General features: G+C 35.8%; 1 protein-coding gene across 1 annotated transcript in view; it reads right to left on the bottom strand.

Moving 5' to 3' along the window:
* Positions 1–21,351, bottom strand: part of LOC108565200 (rho GTPase-activating protein 21-like) — a gene marked incomplete at its 3' end in the record, with an annotated part of 70,837 nt that extends 49,486 nt beyond the window's left edge. The window contains exons 1-2 of the mRNA XM_017924514.1: positions 20,833–21,351; positions 17,215–17,265 (exon numbers count right to left, since the gene is read on the bottom strand). Of these exons, the coding sequence (XP_017780003.1) occupies positions 17,215–17,259 (45 nt within the window). The remainder of the gene's footprint in view (positions 1–17,214; positions 17,266–20,832) is intronic.
* Positions 21,352–22,058: the final 707 nt, after the last annotated feature.

The raw sequence follows: 22,058 nt of genomic DNA, 5'->3' as shown, positions 1-22,058 counted from the left end.
CATCATCGTTACCGACGTCCGAGGATTTCTCTTTGTGTGGCCACAAAGACGTAAATTACAATTCCGATTGATTGACGTTTGTAATTTCAGTGTTTTGTGGCCACACGCACACACCTAAAACCAGATTAAGTTGTAAATCGACCACCCAACGGCGCCTGATGAAAAAGGCAAACAACTACATCATATAATCGGCAAAGACCATATTAAAAAAATGAATCAAACTCGCATATACACAGTGAATCTGGCATTTCAATCTTACTATTTCAAATTTATGTTAGTTATGTTTGTTGAACAGAAAACCAAAACCAGATTAAATTATAAGACAACAATGATAAAAGAGACAAATAATAAATATCGTCAATAATAAATACCACCCAACAGAAAAGAACTTCAAACTATCAAAAAAGAACAAATTAATTAATCAACTTGCATATACGGGTTGAATGCAATTACATTATGTAATTATATCATTTCAATTTTACGTGATTCGATGTTAGATAAAACGAGAAACCAATGTAACAGCATTCTGATATGTTTATAGATGAGGGAACGGACATTTGCAGAAGATAGTTAAATGGTGGATTCGAGAAAATCTGCTCTTTCCTTGAATCTATGAAGCTGCAGCCCTATTAAAAGTAAACGACGCAGAATGAGCAAAAAGAGCTGATCTCATTGTGGATTGCTTAATTAATGAAAAACTGCTCGTTGTTGGTCGCGTTTCAGTGTGTAATTCACCGGGCGATAAGTATCTTGCTTTATTGCCCGTAATAACCAAGCTGAATTGTAGTAATGCGTTTTATCGCCGATATCTACATGTTTCCAGCGTGTTCTACAATCGGTAGAAACGGAGAGGCAAAGCGGAGGCTGAGGAATGAAAGCGAAAAAAAGTGCACCCGTGCACCTCGGGAATTTTGCACATGCCCGGCGAGACGAGACAATTCGTGGCGTGCTAATTAAGTTACCTAAAATTGGAATCGTTGGAAGGTGCAATCGGGGAAGTCTTTATCTTCGGATGGTGGAAGAAGATTCATGGTTTTGGAAGAACGCAGTGTCACTCTCTCACCTGCTTCTGCGCGACTATGCATGCATGTGTGTGTGTGTACATAGTATGCAAGCACGGGAGTTTCTAAATTAGGAGTGCCACTTCTGCGACTATTTATCGTCTGCAATTTCCAAACGTGCGCTTCGCATTTAAGTCTTTTTGTCCTCCCGATATGGGACGGCATCTTTGCACGTGCGAATGTTCCATTCGCAGGCGTGATTTCAATTTTGGTATAGTATACCTCCTTAACCATCTTTAGCATCACAAACAATGAGTTTCATTATAATTTTGACTCTCACTCTCTCTAACATTACAAGTAATGTAACCATTACAAATAAATATACTATTCAATCTGTTATTCTATGAAATAACTAATTATTTGCCGGTATATACATATATGTAATAACTTATAATAATCAAATCACATGAAAAAAAGATATGATTAACTTCAAATGTTGAAATCATTTTGATGATCTCCTAAAAAGAGAAGCTGTTAATAGGCATAGATGGGATAGGAGGTATAAGTAATATATCCAATCCTATCTAAGATCTTCAGTCACCTACTGGTTAGTAGTAAAAGGCTACTAATGATCGAGTTATAGTAAAAATAGAAGAGAAAAGATGAACCTGGCATTTTTAATGTAGCAGTTCCACTTCTGTCATGCGGTATAAATTATGCATGCAATACATCAATTTCCATCAATATGTTGGATAATCAATCAAACAACGAGCGGACTTCTTGCGGCATTGTTTTTTTTTTCGCGTTGTTGTTGTTTTTGTTGTTGCTGATGATGTTGTGCCGTTGGTGAGGATATAACACACCCTGTATATGAATGTATTGCGAATGTCTTTCCGCTTATAATTGAAACTGCTTTCGATCGACGTCGAGATACATACATTTTTCCATGCATAATTAAGCATGCCTGAAAAAGGAAGCAGAGCGCACTGCGAGCAGAACCGATTTATCAAATCCCCGTGTAAACTGATACGCATTAAAATGAAGTCGAAGACCAAAAGCAGCTACACAAGAAGTTGTAGTCGTCGAATACAAGCACCGAGATGTGTGTGTGTGTACATATATATACGAATATCATCTTTTTATTTTCAGGCAATTCGAGCGACTCTTCCCGGTGATGATGATGATGCGTCCACAACCATTTGCGCAAACACTTTCACTCGAAGAAATCGAAATTTCAAAATCGCACAAAACAAATGCGCTTGTGCTGCTTACGTTTGCAAGCGCGAATCGATTCGCAAGCTGCCAATGGACAAATCGCATCGTTTTAGAAAGAACAAATTTGTTGCATGGGGGAATTGTGAAATTTGAACTATTCGGAAAACAAATCGCGCTACAACTGAATTATTCACTGCTACCATATATAAAATTACTATAAAGCGGCCGTAATCTCCGAAGACATTTATTAGCGAAGGATTCTTATGAGGAGAGAAAATCTCATCCCATCTTTGGAAGCAGAGCTGCAGAGGCGCGCCATTCCGATGAATCCACGTCCACGAGCGTTGAAATTCATAATTAATAAACTGAATCAGAGCCGAAATACGGATGTAACCTCATTAGGAATTCAAGCGACGGTAGAAAAGTGCGACTCTAAATATGGTTTCGCAAAGAAGAATGATGCGGATAAGAAGGAAGCGGCGGTAGCACAAAAGCGACCAACTGTAATAAAACTAATAATGGGAAACTCGAACAATTGAGGTTTCCACTGAGTGCAAAATTATTTTTGAAAGAGAAAATTATTTTCCTTGTTTGCAGAAAACCAATTTCGCACTCTGAAACTTTCATACTGGGAAAGAATTATTCTACTTTTTATTCATTATTCAATAATTGGTTATTGATCTGGAAATGATACTTTTTGTTTGTTTGTTATGGTAATGTGGTAATCCTGCCATTAGGTTTCTATCTAGGGTCGAGGGATACAATAAAGATCTAAAGTAACAGTTTTGGAAAGGGTGAATTTGTAAGATAGCGAGTGGGATGAAATGAGATGTAGATGCAGTGTATAAGGGGGAACACGAGTAGCTGCAAGCATATCAAGCAGATAAAGGGGGAGGAGAGGATTAGTCTGTAGATCCGTAGGGAACGGTTTCAAATTTGAATGGAGGACGGAGGAGGAACTTTCGCTGGTGAAAAGGCGCGTTTCACAATTTGTATTCCGGACGGTGGTGGACGTTGATTTGAATCGGCTTTGACGGGAAGTGAATTAGTGCAGAGCGTCGATTCAGAAGAGTAAACCTGTTTTTGGGGTATATAGGAGGAAGGAGAGGAAGCGTGAGTCATTTTCTTCATGAATATGCAAGACCCGCGGCCCGAATCCAGAGCAACACCAATTCGAAATTAATTACCTCCATTTGCATGTACGTTGGCATGAAACCGCGTATGTTGTAGATAGATAATATGAAGAAGCTCTAAATGGGATGAATCGAGGTAACAGTGTTAGGAGAGTAAGTGCAGGATGTGTCCAATTTTCTGGTAGTAAATCACGCACTTATGCGATAAAACTTGGAATATTGCCGTGTCGCTTGTTTGCTTGCTGTTCTCAGATCTAATTTAAAGTTGAGACTATATCAAATATGATACAAGGGCAAGGAAAATAAGTAATTCAAGTAACCACTTCGCCCAACCCCTCTCGTAGGGAAAGACGAGGGGATGATTCATGAAAATTCCTAGGAGGGTGGTTGCTCGATGGTTATCAATGGTATTCGGTACAGTTGGATAAAGCGAGATGGAGCAAGGCGATAAATAGCGGGAGTATGGAAGATGACCGACCTTCGGGTCAAATGGGGAAGTGGTTCGGTGTTACCGTTACAGAGACGTCGTCGACTTTACACTGAGGAGAAAAGACCAAGATGTACGAAGATCTCGCATGCACTCGCATTGAGAGACGGACAAGTACAAGGAAAGAAACGGGTCGGTCGAACCGAAAGATTATCAGATGCAGACGACATCGCAGACATCAGATATATACGCAGACACACACTCGCAAGCCCAAAGAGTGGCGTATGCTTTCTCCTCGGATGCATTTAAATCCGGCAAAAAGGGAAACGGAACGAGAACTGAAATTTATTACACCTTCGTGGGCGTGCTGTTCTCATTGTGTTTCAATACCCAAGATAATCTTCATCTTATTCTCCGGATCGTTCTTTTTTTCTTGTTGTTGTTGTTCTTTGTTCCTTCTTGTTCTTGTTCGCCGTGCGTTCCATATAAATATAATTTTGCATACGTACGTACACCCAATGCAATTGCAGTACGACTTTCGAATCGCCCCAACCGTCATTACACATCAAAGACACATCTCTTTTGAAGAGGGGAACGAGAAAAAGGAACCGAACGGATCAATGCAACCCACCCCTGGTCCCCTGCTGCAATTTATTGAGTTGTCACCCCCTCGACACTCATCGGGGGGTCGGCCCAGAATCGATTACGCAACGTCTCTCTCCACCCCATTTCAACAACGACGAGGAACAATGCTTACCTGAAACGGAAAGAGAAAAGTCAATATTAGTGAAATGCGTATTTCATGGACTTGGTCGGAGGTGTCGTGAGATCGCGATGATTGAACGCGTCTGCACTTTGCCTCACGATGAGATCCCCCATCGTCACGGCTAGTTAATATCTCGAATGTTCGGCCGACAGCTCGTGAAATTTATTATTTGAACCTGCTTCGCGCAAATTTATTTAAATTACAAGCATAATCCAGAATGCACACAGCCGTAATACTTTAACTAACACTAATCCGGCTTCAATTAATCATAGGATCACCATAGACATATACACAAGCATACGAACCTCCCCTCAAACAAAAGAAAGAATATAATGAAAGTTAACGTTTTGTTTTGATCGTAATTAGCTTAACAAAAGAAACTTTTCGCTTGCTTTTCATTTTACGAAGCAAAGTTTTCATTTTTGGAACGCCTATAGCCAGAACAACGTGGCACGCGATGTTAGGTAATTGTCAGTAAATTGATAGCTTGAACAACTGCTGCAATCAAAAGAACGATCTTCAAGGTCCCCTTTTTGTATTTAGGGGAAGTGTCTTGACTTGGATGTCATATTGTGTAAAGTATTTTGAAGAAGATGATCAAGTGCAGCAACAAAGTAATAGAGGAAGTGAACGGCGATGAGTGAGAGTCGTAAGGAAACGCGGAGAGGAAGAAAAGTACGGTCATAAGGAACTGATGATGAGAATGAAAGAGGTGACTTCCTTTTGGAAGTCCAAATGAACATTAGCACCGAATTACAAATAACTTGTTTATAGCACGGAGCTAATGATAATATTAGACTACCTCCCAACAAAACTGCTTTTAACTCGTCATCATTAATATACAAATATTTCCTCGTCGGAATAATTATAGACTGAAACATCTCTCGCCAACGCATTCCATTCGCTTGTATGCAAGCATTTAAGTATATAGTGTGCCTATGTGTTTGTGTGTGCAGCAGAGCTGAGCTAAGATCTCGTTCCTTCGACTCCCTGACCCGCTCAATCGCGTCACAGTCTGGAGGCCCGATGCGGACTCTCCACGTTGAACAGAAGACTCGGACTGTGCTCGTCTGAGGAGGCCCCAGACTCTTCCGCGTTACGAAGTCTAATTAGCCGTCGAATTCGCCGAGGGATCGTGACCTCATTTTCGTCCGACAAGCACACACAAAGAACAATGCAGTTCTTTCTCTTCGTTAATTTTTACCTCCTCAAAGGACGCTGTTTACACGTTAATTGTACGCGGAGGAACAATTGCCGGGGCTCATCAAGATAAACCCGCAACCGACGCAGACAATGCGATCCAAAAGGACACTACATCATAAAGCGTTGTTATCTTCCACCTTCGGCGAGACCAGTTATCCTTAAAACTAATTACGCCTGGTAAATGATGACGATGAAAATAATACGTAAACTTTGCCATTCCCGTTCCACGGCACAGACACCGAAAAATCTTTATAATTTTTTTTAAGAGCAACAATAATTCAACGTTTTCACTTTCAAGTGCACGCTATGCCAATATTATTATTATATTTTTTTTTCTCTCACTTCCGATTTCACTTCAACTAATTTTGCGTGCCACTTCTCTTAAGCGCGATTTTATAATTACAATATTTTATCATTTCATTAATAACAGCAACAACAACATCAGCACAAAAGAAAGTCCAGAAACGGAACGCGAAACGTTTTGAAAACTTAATCAGAACAGCCAATTATATAAATTACTTCATCTTTCTAAAACAATTACATTTAGTTTAAACATTCTAATTTGAATTCCCAACAACAACTCTACATTTGAAAGTCCAAATAAATTTATAAATATTACTATTATGTAAAAGACCATCAAATCTCTAGAAACAAACTACTTAAGATTTATAAATCATTAAGTATGTTTATCAGAACGTATTTTTCCGTGGTTACAGTAATCAAGCTTTGCGGATTTGCAGTGTATATTGAATGTTTATTTTTCAAGATGAGTCTTATATAAACTTGGTTTAATGGTGCAAAAAAATGTTTTCCAGATTTCACTTACGCTCGAAACGAGAAGGATGGTGATGATGATGAGGAGTAGGAGTGAAAAGGAGCTGCAAGCAGCAGAAGAGATTGCGTGCCTTCCGTCAACTTGTCGTTATGGTCTTGGGCGTGGTGGAAGTGTTTACCGTCAATAATTCAGTTGTTTAGGAAGAGTTACGATCATCTACCGTACGGCGTGTGCATATATCGCAATATGCACTATTAATTTTAATTATTTATTGTCGCTGATATATGTTTATATATGTATAATGGCGATCGTATAATTGAAATTTATGAGCCTCTCCATTGGACAGCGAACGTTTGGTCCTGCATGTCTCTATGGTGTGCGAGCAGGAGAGCATGGCTGCATAATGTTTTTGCCCATACCATCAAGATGGCAAGCCATGATGCTATTTCATTTCATTTCATTTATTTATTTATTCATTCACTTCGCCTCTCTTTAAATGCAGGATGCTGACAAGTAAAAGTCGAGAAATTTTGCATATTTAAGGTTATTGGCCCTCCCGACACCTTCAGCATCCTCCGCCACCTCGCCCAACCTCAGCTCTGCAATTAACACCGAACCTTCAACGATTCATCAAAATCCCAAGAAAGTCGCCACCAAACCCACCCAGGGGACGAGCAAAAAAACAACGACACACGTCGTCTTGTGTATGTACACGCTGAAAAACGAAAACAGCCTCCTTTCCATCCATTAGCATAAAGAAAGGGAGAGAAAAAGCCTTTCTTTATTTCCTCCAACATTTGATAAATGCATCCACAATCTTACATCAATTAATAACAGTCGGTAACGTAACGTGTAACGTTACTTACCGCTTTAAAGCAATCCCATGTAAAATAAACTGTATGAAAAACAAAACTAAAATTGTTTACTACAAATTCGATAATGAAATAATTTAATTTGATCTAATTTGAATCGTATTTTGAAATATCGTTCTGCTAATGGAATCAAGAAATAAACAGTTGCCATTCGAATAATTTAAATCTTTTATTATTATTTTACTTTCTATAGAATTTATTGCCCATTTAAAGAGCGTTTAATGTTAATCGGCCGTAATGTGACCATAAAACAATAATGCCATTTTCCTAAGCGACAATTTGCATAAATTATATCAACGGATACATCCAGACATATGCAAAATTCATCTTGGAAGCTCTAGAAATTATGAAACACAGGTGGACCCTGTCTAATTGAACGCACGAGGCGTGAAATTAATTAATGTTTTGGAAATGGGGCGATTCGATTCGTACCTAGAAATAGATCGAATTTATTTAAAGTCGACGTTTAAATAATTAATCGTTGTCGGTCGGTAGGCAACTCCAGTGGCACGTATTAATTAAAACTTATTAGTTATGCACGAGGTCGACGATAAGTATTTTAATGTCGCTGCTAAAGTCCAGCAACTCAATAAACACATCCATGTCGACGGACGGACGGTGGTGGCGTGGGAATACCGCTCTTCGAAGCGTTTGACATTTTTCCGCAAACATCCTTCCATCCATCCATTTCTTTGAAATCGTGATTTATACTGTTTGCATTTGTGTGTCGACAAGCAATTAGAAACAATTATAAAATTTTCTTTCAGTAGAAAGTTACCAGGAGATATCGCATTGATTAAATCCTGCTGTGTTTATACGAAACGCATCACGTAAACATTTTTTTCTTCTTGCTAATAGTGATGAAGATTTCCCCATTTTTACATTATAAAATAATAAATGTTTCATCATTAAGATTATTAGAATGTACCAAAAAACATATATTTTTCATATGTTGCAACATTTTTAATATAATAATAAAAAAATTGACAATATTTATTTTTCTGTGGAAATAGAACAATTTTTAAGAGAATATATGATTTTTTTTAAAATTTAATTCTAGAAACTATACTAAAGTCTCCGATAAAATATAATGTAATAAAATTTTACATAATTATTGAAGTAAGAATCACGTATTAATAATAAATATATTTAGAAAGCATTACATATTGAAGTAGGTAAAAACATTGGAATATAAAACAAAGCATTGGAAGAATACTGAAACAGTTGAGTATCTTTTTAAGATCATGATTTAACTGCTGTTTCCTGTTCGCTTGTTCTTTTCTCTTGGCGCGGAGGAAACCACGATGCGTAACGCAAAAAGAGGAAAATGCATATAGTTACAGTTACGTCATTTCCCAGCGGTTCGTTGGTCCGTAAAGCTTGCACGGTTTTTCGCTCTTCTGTCGTCACATGTAAAATTTGAACAACAAAAAAAAACACCGTACATGTTGCAGCCGGTTCATGTGGTGTTATGATCAGCAGGATAAACCTAATCAACTGTACAGGGCGATCGCAGACAGCGAGAACTGCACCAGACAAAAGCTTTGTCGGTCCTTTCAACTTCAATTAATTCGAGCGTTAAGAGCATTAATATACACCTTGTACGCACGGCCATTCACGGATGATAAAATAAAAATTTAATTGGATCAAACGAAAATCCAAAGTGAATGCGATCCGACAAATTAGTGGTGTTTGCAGGAGATATGATTAATTACAGGCACGCACACTTTTTAGGAGTTATTAGTGAGATTTGTTTAGAAGATAACTTGGAAAGATGGTAATGTTTGCCTTTCTGGGGGATTTCAGGGCCAACTGGCGAGCGTGTCTGGTTTACCTGAGGAAGAAGGCTGCTGGAGGAAACAATGGAGGATCGAGGGAGGAAATAAGTGGTTCGTTCGTTTTGCGAAAATTATGGGATATTCGCTTCAGTTAAAATTGCGAAGCCTCGTTACACATCTGAATACAAAGAGCCGGGCATTTACATACGCCGCACACGGTTGAAAATAAAGCGAAAAAGGTGATCACATGGAAACTAAGAGAGGTACAAAAAAGACTGTTCAAACAATTGGTTAATTTGCACAGGAAAGTCGTTTTGGCGCGAGTCTCATTAGTCGTAAAGTCGCGGTTCGAGATTTAATGAAAACGAATAAAAAAAAAGCACGTTTTCATTGGCTTCAATCAAGAGCAATTGATCTTTGGCGATCCCCCATAGTCAAACATTGGGAGAGCAAACAACGTGTGGAGGGAACAACTAATCTAAAGGTCGTCGTCGTCGTCTTTCGATCAATACCACCAACGAAACCAAAGCCAATCGTATTTGAAAATTATGAATTTCGCCAATTACGTGTCTCCCCGTGAGATCACACGAAAGCTCCACACCAATAATAACCACTATTAACAACCGAATCTGATGGATTATATAATTGCGGCCGCACGTACGATGGTAGCGAGTGAACTTTCACATGTGGAACACACCACACATACAAAATATCCACTCTACATGATAGCATTCAATCACAACCATTATTATCGTTATTAAGGCGAGTCTAAATTATAATAACCACTGCAGAGTGCCGTCCAAAAGGTTGGTTTCCAATCGATCGTGGAAATTGGACTTTCGTAAGTCCGAATAATCCGCAGCTGAAGTATTCAATAATTGAAGAACGCCATCCGTTTAATCAAGGCAATAAACGCAGCTGGTTCGCAAATATAAACATTTTAAATTATATTCAATTTTTTTTAAGCAAATAATTAAATTTTTCATTTGGCCCAATTAGTAATTTGTTTTATTTTACAAATTACTAATTGTATTAAATTTTTTAATGGGAATATTTAAAAAAATGTATACAAAGTAAAAGTAAATATTTGGAAGACGTTAATTCGATGTAAATATTTAGATAGAGAAGCGTTAGAGGAATCGCGTTCGTCAAATAGTGTTTTTCGCGTATTTTCATCGGACGATTTGTAGCGGTAAACGTGTCTCCAATGAATGTGCATAAACCGAAGATTATAACAACATCTTAAAACCGGAGAGGATCGCTAATGCAGACCATTTGTAACCTACACGTGAATGCGAGAATATATGATTCATGAAGTGGCGATACACCTCTCATGCTTTGCATCTCTCCAGCGTCCGTTCCAGCGAACTGCCCTCTTCTTCTTTTTCAAGCTCTCCTTTCCTTTTGTGAACCACAACATTTATATATGTATTTGTGTGTGTCTGTGTATATATAAGTGTGTGCATGTATGTAGCATATATAGACACGTGTGTATTTATTGAGGCTCATCTAAATAAAGCGCCTATATGGGTGTGAGAGTCGAGGAGATAAAATACACCTACTGATATCGTATCAGCCAAGCCTTCACCGTTGATTAAATACATGATTTTCCGTACCGAACGGAAAAACAGGCACAAAGGAAACCTCCGAGCTGCTCCGAAACGCCAACGACGCGAATCCATCTAAAAGGATTAGATTCCGCAAAGGATTCCTTCAACTGTTTACAATTTGCAGATAATATCACATCTTTGATATTTTACATGACATCAATAATATTTTCAATTAATAATGAAAATAAACTGAAAATGATTGCAGGATTATACATTTTTTTCCAACCTAAACTTAGTATAATAAAATTGCAGAATCGTTCAAGTCCTCAATACTATTGACGTACAATGCCCTATACCCGACGTATATATTTATTTTACTAGTATTTCCGCTATATTAGTTTCGAGATTCTAAACTATTCCTGTCTGAACAACTAAACCTAACCTACATCAACTTTACGTAATTATGTTTTATCAGGCGTAACGAGTATATATTTTCATTTGTAATAGATAGATTGGATACAGAACAATTTAAATCCTCGTTACCAGTTCTCCTAATATTTTACGAGCATTGTCCAAATTCGTATATTTAGACCAACAACCTTATTTGATTTTGATTTATAATCCTTATCCTGTTCAATTTATTCAAGAATTTAAATAAAAATCTAAACTAACAAAAAACACTAGACTGTGGAACCTTGCTTAACGAATTTAATCCGTTCCAAAATTTCCGGATTTTTACTCGTATAGTTAAATACTCGTATAGTCAAACATATACAAAAATATCTTCTCATCGTCACTCGTTATGCGAAACGTTGCTCGTTAAGTGAGTCATTTTTTTTGCAATTTTGCAAAATGCTTGTTATTGATTGATTAGTTTTAAATTTGCATGAGCATCTTCAAATTTTGAAATAAAAATGTGATATGAGCAACCAATTAGACTCTGCTGTAAGAAATGAAGTCTATTTATATCATTATCAAAACATTGTGAAACTTACTTAAAAAGCATTCTCATAAATCAAATTCCCTATTTTCAGATCTATATTCATATAAAACGAGTAAAACTAAAATTTCGTAATGTGATTAAACCACAAATGATCACTTATGATTCTTTATTTATTGACTTAAATTTAATTTACAAATAATCTTTATATACTTGATGTATAAACTTAAGGAATTCATCTTTTTTTCCAACTTACTGCAGAAAGATGTCGAAAAAAATATATAGATTTCTTCATGAAATTCAGACTATAAAAGTTACAAGATGCTAATGAACTTTCTCATATATTTAAAAATACCTGTATATGTTTGTGTAAATTACATAATTCTGTTATTACACACTCATTGGAGACGGGAACAAACTCTAAGAGCGAGAGACATGCCACCTAAGAGCATCATCGTGTTTTCAACTAGTCTCGACAGATTGTTAACGAGACAGGAATGCATAATAACAATTTTAATTACGCAAAATTTCGATCGCTTATCGTGCATTCCTCATTCAATAATTGCCCATGTAATCTCGTGTCGGACATGCAGCAATAAATAAATAATTTGTCGACAACACACAAAACAAGTCGCTGCTGCTTTTGCTGCTGCATCTGACACGAACATGGCCAGACGCAGAGGAGAAAGAAACCTCGAAATGAAACATGAATATGCTTGGTTACGAAACGAAAGAAGAAGAAAAATAATATAATAAATCAATTTTATCAACGCAGAAACATGGTCTCGCATTGTAAATAAAATTACTAATTAACAAGCAATTAAACGAGGCTCCTGTTTCTACGTAAGCGGCGCCAAGTGGTTTATTCATTGCTTCTCCATCTTATTTTTTACTACATTAATTGTTTATTAATATGCAGAGGTCACTGTGTATAATCACCACATTTTTATCGCAGAGGTTAAAATAAAATGCAATTGCATCAAATAGAAAGAAAAAAACACATCTCGCTTCTAGTAGCAAGAAGGAGTTCGGTTTACTGACGTAATCGACGGTTTTCGGTCGAAATGCCTTAATCCCGGGAGATCATAAGGTCAAAGTCCCATTCATTAATGAATTACTCAAAGTTGAATAATACGTGCACTATCACGTTAGTCCACTCTCTTTCTCTCTATCATTTTGTTTTTATTCTCCCTTTTCACATTCAAATCGGTAGTAATTCGCTTTGAAAATATCGATTCAGATAATAATGGAATAATGGAATTACGCACAGCTCCGAGAGTTTCGTAATTATTTAATGCACGAGGGGCAATGGAAAAGAAAATTCAATTAGCCTCCGACGAATTAACCGAACACGATTCAATTTCGTCGGTTCTAAAGCGAAATTATATAACGTCGAGAATTTTATTATTTTTTTTATAAAAAAAATAAACGGAAAATTGCGTTTCGACACTCTGGTAAATCTAATAACTATATTTTGCTACCGCCGCACGACTGTTGTAAAGGATGTAATCGAAATTGTTTAAATATAAATAAAGTGAAAGGCAATTTAGAGCTGTATATAAACATTTTTTGAACAAAGACCGCAACCAATCTAAATAACATTGTAATTTCTGTAACACTGACTAATTTCACAAAACATAAACATGACTTCATTGTTTTTTTTTTAATTTTAATTATGTAACTATTATTGGTTTTTTTGTGGTGAATTATTGTCTGTTATGATGGTCGTGGGGACACGTAAAAGCGCATATGAATGCAGCTTATTACACTATAAATTAATTAATCTAATAATAGCAGGTGGCGGCTCGAACGACTAAAGGAGACGTGGCCCCATGCTAATAAACTCAGCCAAGTTGAATTTCCGCTTCCCGTTTACGGCTTGGTATGCCAGCTTTTTACCCACTCAGATTATTATTTAATGCATACTCATGTACCAACATCAAATTCCCCAATTGTACTGTAAAAAGATACGAAAATTCTTCAAGATCTTCATTAATCTCGAATTCAAAGAATCTGTGAACTCTGAACAAAATATTTATTGACAAATAGTCAATTTCTTCAAAACAATTTTCTTTTTATATGATGTGAAATGACAGCAGTCGCATTGCATCAAAATTTTATTTATATTATTAATAATTGGATACCGACTAAGATTAATATTTACATCAAATTCCTTACAAAAATGATAAAAAAAAATATTCAAGTTCGCATTAGAAAATTATTTATTGACAAATATTCAATTTGTACCCATTTGTACAAAATGACAAATGTCACCTTGTGTCAAAGCGTCAATTTTATATTATTAATAATTAGGTCGCAATTGTACTAAATATGTTAGATCGCGAGACAAAAAGGTGGAGCAACGATGATTTTAAGAAGATTTTTTTCTACCAAAATTATTTGCTTTATTAAGCAAAAATGAAAAAATATTTTTATTTAAGGACAATAATTTCATAAATTCAAGTTTACTAAATATATATAGAGAAATTTATACAATACTCGATTTGCTTAAATGATTCATTGTAAACATTAAGGACATTCACATTTCTTAATATTTAAAGAGGATGTTGATTACACATACAAAAGTATTGCAAATTTATATTTAAACCAAAGTATTGCCATGAGCAAAATAGTATTTTTTTAATTAAAAAGAATGTTACGATTTCAAATTTTAAAAGAAACTAGGAATCTATAATCCTAATAATAAATATGTTTATTTTTAGTACAAGATAATGTGTTTGTCCATATATTCGATAAACTATTCTAATTATGAATTACCATCAGTGCAACATCAAAAATTCATAAAAATTTGAAATGTAATGGGATGTCATTTTACTAATTTATTAAGCTTTTTGATTCGACATGATGTTATATTTACACAAAACTATAGATTCATTACATTCAAGATCATGTGTTTGTCCATATATTCCATAAACTATTCTAATTATAAATTACCATCAGTACAGCATAAAAAATTAGAAATGTAATGAGATGTCATTTTACTAAATTATTAAACTTTTTAATCGACAAGATGTTATATTGACACAAAACTATAGATTCATTACATTCAAGATCACGCGTTTGTTCATATATTCGATAAAGTTTTCTATTTATGAATTACCATCACCACAACATCAAAAATTAGAAATGTAACGAGATGTCATTTTACTAATTTATTAAGCTTATTATAGACATGATGTTATATATATAGATTCATAACATTCTAAAAGTGTTTCTTTTTAAAGATTACAACTTCAAGTTCATAAACGATTTGTAGCGACTAGAAATAGAATAAAAAATAAATATTTGTACAATAATTATTATACATATTTAATTTTCTTGATAAAGCAGCATTTCAAAGCATTTGATAAATATAAAGTTATTGCTTTCTGAAGCTTAAAATATATTCATTGATTCTCAACATAATTAATAAGTGAAATGCGATACTTCGAACTGAACTGTACATAATCGATATTGGAGATGTCATCAAAGGAAAGAAGGAGAAAAATGAATCGCGATGATTCAAAATAAAAAGTGGGTTTCTGTGCTAAAAGTTGCAATTGATATTTACGATTCAGGTGTTTCATGGCGGCATAAATTTCGCGGCGCCCCGGCTTAAACAACAAATACAACATAAAATGAACATTAAAACGAAAACAACCGCGGATGAGAGACCGAAATAACGGAGAGATCTCGGAACAGTTGGCAGCTGGACAGCAATGGAAAGGAACAACCAGAATTTACAAATTCATCAAACGGATTCATATAAGTTTTATTTTACTTCTCACTCTTTTATTCTCTCGAAATTTCAAGTGTTACTAGTCGGGACAATAATATTAAGATTTCCAATTAAATTTAGCCCGAGGTTTGTTTTCCTCTCCGCGCGGAAATTTATCAATCGCCTCGGACGAGAGGAGAGTATTTACCTTTTCCGGCTGGTTACAACAATAAATCTCAGGTGCTTCTCTTTGTTGCCGCTCCGCGGACCGAGACCGTCGCTCATCCAAATACACGCGGCCAGACAAAATGAAAAGAAAAAAAATGCCCCTCCAGGTTTACATAATTTCGTAACGAACGTAATAAAAACAGAAACGAAAGCCCTCCAGGTGCCGGAAACTGGGCACCATTACGAAGCAGAAGGGTGGTCCCCGGTCGTACGCACGTAAACCCCTTTGTCAGGGATTACGTAATCCCCGAATTATACGGAAAGAAAACCGTAAGGAATAGCAATAATAATCAGATATGAAAAAAAATATATATAAATATATAAGAGTTTACAAGAAAGGTCATGTGGGTGTTTGGGGTAATTGAGATTCAAATTGGATGGGATTAAAATCTGTAATTTGATCACGACGACAAAAAAAAATATGCTTTTGCCAGAACGTAATGCGACACGCATTCATTTTATGGAAATTTCCCGAAGCAAATAAACATGGAAATAATAATAATACCGCTTTTATCTAGTCTTCGTACTGCGGACCGTGTAAAATTAGTGCGGCGGCTTGACAACCATCTGCTGTTATTTGGTAGCATGTGCGGAAGATATGGATCGCGGGTGTTCGTAAATAACGATCTTCAACAATCCAGAATTTAATTACAGTGTAATACTAACATTGATTCCTCGTTATTAGACTTAGAATCTAGGATGGCATCTGCTGGATGGAGGTGTTTTTTTTCATTTTCATTCTGAATTTTGCATTTTCAGAAATTGCTTTCCCCAATGCACCGAGACTTTCGAGATCGTGGAAAAACTGTGGAAGAGGAAAGCCGACATCTGCTCTTAAGGACCATGTGCAGAATATACGAGTGTCTTTATTATATGTATACACACACACATAATTCCCTTAATGAAATAAACAAAGCTGACGATGATGGAACGGCTTTGCTGAAGAGAAAATAGGCGCAGACACCTACGTTTTGCTAGACTTTCTCCGGCCAAACGTTTATGAATCGAATCTTCAAATTGTCGATCGCGTTTTCGTACAATAAAAGTAATTAGACTCAGAGAAAATGTCGTAATCAATGATCGATTGTAAAAAAAAAGGAGAGATAGAGGAGAAAATATATTTATATATATATAAAAAAGGAACAACTGAAGTGAGTGATTTAAAAAGCCACAAAGTGAACGTTTCCTTAAACAGGCAGGTGAATAAATTATAAAAGTAAAAGTCCCAATAAAAATACCTAAATCGGTAACCGATGAAAACGAATGAGGCGAAATAAAAAAAGGCTACGCACAGACACATGATAATAATGTATTGAGCAGAAGTCTCTTTCTTCATCTCCGAGAACCGGATGTTTCCTAACAGCACAGCACCCAAAAGGAAGGAAAAACGCGGTGCAACGAACCTTAATTAACACCAACACCAGAAGAAGAAAAAAAAAACGCGTCCAATAAATTATTTTAACTCAGCAGCTAGCAGGAAGGAAACAAGAGGAAGAGAAGAAAAAAACTTTCTCTCTCCCTTCGTAACGATAATTTCACTGCACGGCACACTTTAACTACGATATTTGAAATTGCAAATATTTGTAGAGCAAATTTGCGACGACTCACCTGACTCTGTAGAAACGTCTTCGAATATTCGCCATCATCAGCCATTTGTACCTGCAACAAAACAAAAACGTTTTAGATTCAATTCGATAATCTTCATATGGTAACAAAAAAAATACATTAGCATCGAGACCTTAAACAGAACGTCAAATATTAAAGTAAAATAAAAACGGACGAGGAAAAACATCGAACGTTTTAATTACTAGCATGTCCTAAGATTGCGCAACGCGATTCACAATGGAAGACGGTTCATCGCATCAATCATCGACTCTTTTGCTTTTGGAAACTTTGTTTGTTTTCGTCGGTAACGGCGCGGACTGATGTATCCTGGTTCAATGAAGCAATCAACGCGACTTTCAAAGGAAATCGAAATTAATTGTATTTAAATGCGGAATACGTAATTCCGATAGGTCAATCATGTAATTTACACAATAATTACAATTAACCTTTTAACGATGAAAGCAGCGATTGATATTCTTTCGTCCACAGGAATTAATCAAACGTTTTTTTTTAAGACCCACAAAATATGAAAGAAAATAAAAAAAAACTTTCAACAGCTTCGATCAACGAGAAACCTGATGACGCTAATTGTTTGAGACATAAATAAAGACGCATTGAAATATCCCGAATTGTTTGGAGGAATTGCATGTAGGTAAGAGTCGAGATGCTTGGAAGCCACGGCATTCTCATGGCTAGGATAATTAGTCAGTTTGTACGCGTACCGTTACCTCTGTTATTCTCACTTTTTAGTGTGTCCGTGAGCTGTTTGAAGAACCAACATTAACGTCGCTCCAATTCTGCTTCAAACAACAACAAAAAAAATATGAAATAACTCACAACAAAATAAACGCACTCTCTGACACGAATTCTAAACGATTACAATTATAAAGAAGAAACACAAACTAAATTCAACAAATCTTACAAGAAGACAAAATCGTAAATAATATTAACACCGTTTACATGTTTTTTTTTTCTATTCTAAACGTACGCCGCATACATACCAAAATTATTCACGATGCATTATAAATATGTAATAAGCATAATTCGGAACAGTTAATCCAGTTTTGTAGCACAGAGCGTATGTTTATAGAATATTTCTGGACACGATCAAAGAAGGCGGATCAAAAAAAATGTATATATATATATTACGGTTACTCCGGCTATTGTGTGAAATCGAACGATTTCAACAAGTCGATTGTTGTGAAAACACTTCGAGCGATATTTGGAACACCCCGGGGAAAGCACGACGGTTCAATTAAAGTCCATCCGAAAACACACATAACAACTCATTATATATTGTCTGCAACTTCTTTGCTTTTCCGAGGAAGGACAACAAAGGCGATGCATTATCCTTGACCCCCGCCAGGTGACTGATAACGTTTAGCACTCAGCATTAGCAGCTCTCCCTTCCCATCAACTATACCTTATTAATGCCGTAACTCAATTCGTTACTTCTGCTCAAAGCTAATTATTTTTAAATTAAAAAAAAGATCATAACCATTAGCTATGAAGATACCGTTTTCAACTAAACTGTCATTTTATATAACTCGAATTGACAAATGGTAAACGATCACCCATCCGCATCGCTTAACTATCGTTATTTGTCAGACGTCAAAAAAAAAGTGACTTTCAGTTCAAACTGAATATTCGAATGATAAAGAAAATGCGTTCTTGGTTCGGATGCATTGAAAACACTGTTTTGTGAACGTTGGAAAGCGATTGCTTTCCGCGTCTGTCGTTTTGTAATTACACGAGTCGTGTGTTGGGAATGTTTATCGCGTGAATAAATCTTAAAAATACATAAGTTATTCCGAACACAAACGGCGCATCATCGTTCACCGACGGCCATAAATCGTATTCATTAGACCGATCCTAGAATAATTAATAAATAATTTGGCAGATTTAGTATTGCATTTATTCATCGTTCACACGCACAATATTCAAATTAATTACCGAAACCTTCGCATGCATAATGCATTCATTCTCTCTTATTTTTTTACCTCTCAAAGAAAGAGGACTTCACCGAAAATAACATCTACAAAAAAAAAGGAAAATTCAGTATCCAGTATTCCAATCTTTGTTATCTTTGAGGCAAGTAAACTATCCTTGAAATTAACCCTCGAAGGTTGAATTCAAGGAAACGGGGGCAGCATTAAACGAATCAACAAAGCTGATAAACGATGCCATAAATCACAATATTAATAATAATAATATCGCTATATATTGCTATAGATTCCTGAACCGTACACGGATCATTACGACTAAGTAATACAGGTAATTGGACAATTTCACTTTTCAAATAACATCTGTCCTCGAAACGGCACGAAAGAGAATTACAACAAACAAAAAATAATAAAATAAAATCGAAAAACACGGGAAAAAAACCGCAGAAGAGAGTGAACTCAATAGTGTGTTTCGAAGAAATTTGTCACAGAAATTATTTTCAATTTACGAAACCCAACGCGGCTGTCTTTTCTCCAAAATTCTTTCAAGCGTCTTAAAACGAAACCAACGATAATACACCATTCGAAATGCTTTCCAAAAACTAAAATAACAAAAGAAAAACGCCATTAAATTGCCGTAATTTTATTATGGGATAAGGGGGGAAAAGGTGTTTAATCCGTAATTCGAGATCCTTTGCGTTGTTTCTGCGTTTTCTTTTGAATTTCCTGGATTACGAGCCTGCGTTTTAAGTGGGCAATAAATTTTGAGAAAATCTCGGTTTTTATTTTTATTGGACACCGATCATAAAGATCTTTCTGCAGCGAATGTTTGTATTCGCCGAAAGTACAGGCAAATATTGTTTTATGGACTGTCGACGCCTCGCTTTATTTTCATTCGAAGATTTCGGAATTCGCTAAAATATTTTTATTACACTTCGACATTTTATAACTTTGTAAACACATGTTGATATAACTAAAAAAAGGATTAAATACTTAATAATAATCGATTTTGTTGTTTATAAATAAAGTTATACATCAATTTGGAACGAATTTTATCAATTGCGATAGTTTAATCTAGGAAATTTGTTAAAATTGATATATTACTAATATATAAATATTTACAATTAAAGCATAATCTAATCGAAATTGAAACGGTTATTGTAATGATATCAATCGATTAAGTTTTCATTTCCAATGTCTCTCTTAATTACACAATGTTTTTGTTGTTTTTTTATTGTCAGAGCATTCGTTTATTTTTAAGAATAAAAGCATTTCGCATTGACCTCAATTTTCGAGATAATTAAGAGAAGAGAGGAAGAAAAAAAAAAGAACTCGCGCGCACATACACACACATATTCACAGACAAATCGGTTAATTGTAATTTATGCCAAACCCACGCCAATAATTTACGTTTATTTTTATTCTGCGTATTTTTCTGTTCTTGTTCTTAATAGAGGTTTTAATTCGCAAAAGTCATTAATAATTATAATTAATAATATTTTTTTTTGCATCCTCTCGGGAAAGTTTATTTCCGAAAGGTTGAAACCTACGCGCGTCTGCGGCCCAACCTCAGACGTCTGGAAGAGGGAACGAACAACGATTGTTCTTGGTAAAGGCAGAGGAGAGAAGAGTACGAGACGAGCGTCAAAAACAGAGAAAAGAATCATTAAGATCTCACCGTCCGATTAGGTTAATTACTTTCCAATTAATAAAGCGTCTTCAGGATGATGCATAATGCATGCACGCCAATGCACAACAAAGGGCCATCAGCTTTCGCATTGTAATGCGCTCTTCATTGTATTCCTCCCGGCAATGGAAAAACGCGCACACGAGAGGCGTCGTGCTTTTTCCTTTGCACACAGCACATGGTTTCCGCATTGGGGAAGGCTCCCTCCTACAGTATTATTTTTATTTTTTTTTGGTTCGTGGAAAAGGGGCGAACCCTCCTACTACAACTACTACTACCTGCACTCACGCACCCCTCGAATCCACTTAATGACTAACACTGCACCAAATTAAATATTTAATAAAGCGGAAACAAAAAAATGAAGAAGTCGCATTACAACTTATACTAAATATGATTCACTTTACTCGCAAACACCTGTCTCTCTCTTGCTCGAGATGGTTACCACTACTGTCCTCTGCCACGAGCGTGTTCTTGGCTCTCCTCGTACGTGCTCGAATGCTCTCTTGAAGATGCCCGACACTCGACTGACAATGAAACCAAAGAAGAAAAATATCGCTGACTGTGTGTAAAATTCTAATGTAATGCCAAGGCCAGGGCATTAATTACAGCAAGCACACTCCGCCGCTGCTTCTCCTCTCCTCCTGTTTTAGTTTCATTCCTGCTTCTCTCCTCGAACTTTTCATTCCGTGATACTCCATTTCAACGCGAAGAGAAACACGTAAACATTAATAACAATAATAACGGCAGGAAATTCGATCACCTTTTCACGAGAACACCATCGATACATCTATCGCAATCCATTGCATAACGAAATAATGATGAAAATCATTTCAAAACACTTATTTCTACCTGTCCTACTCCAAAGTATTTCACTTAATTATTACTTAATAAACAAATAACTTGTAATGCATTTGTGTATCGTTACATAAATAGTTTTCATTAATACACCAAATTTGTGTACTTAATTAATTTTCAACAAAATAATACTTGCGACTTAAATTCGACAACTATAAAATGAGTTAATTATCATATTAATTTGAATGCATTTATGGACCGTTACTTGATATTTTAGAAATTACGAAAGTTAAGCAATATTTGCTTGGATGGATGATAAATTTACGAAATGAAATAATGTTTTAATCATATACGATTAAATATTAAAGACTTTCCACTTCACAAATTTATGATTATTGAGCAACTAATTTTCACTGATTTCT

This window comes from Nicrophorus vespilloides, unplaced genomic scaffold (assembly GCF_001412225.1).
Source record: "Nicrophorus vespilloides isolate i.1.1-1 unplaced genomic scaffold, Nicve_v1.0, whole genome shotgun sequence".
Classification (NCBI taxonomy): Eukaryota; Metazoa; Arthropoda; class Insecta; order Coleoptera; family Silphidae; genus Nicrophorus; species Nicrophorus vespilloides.
This window is presented reverse-complemented; position numbering and strand designations above follow the sequence as displayed.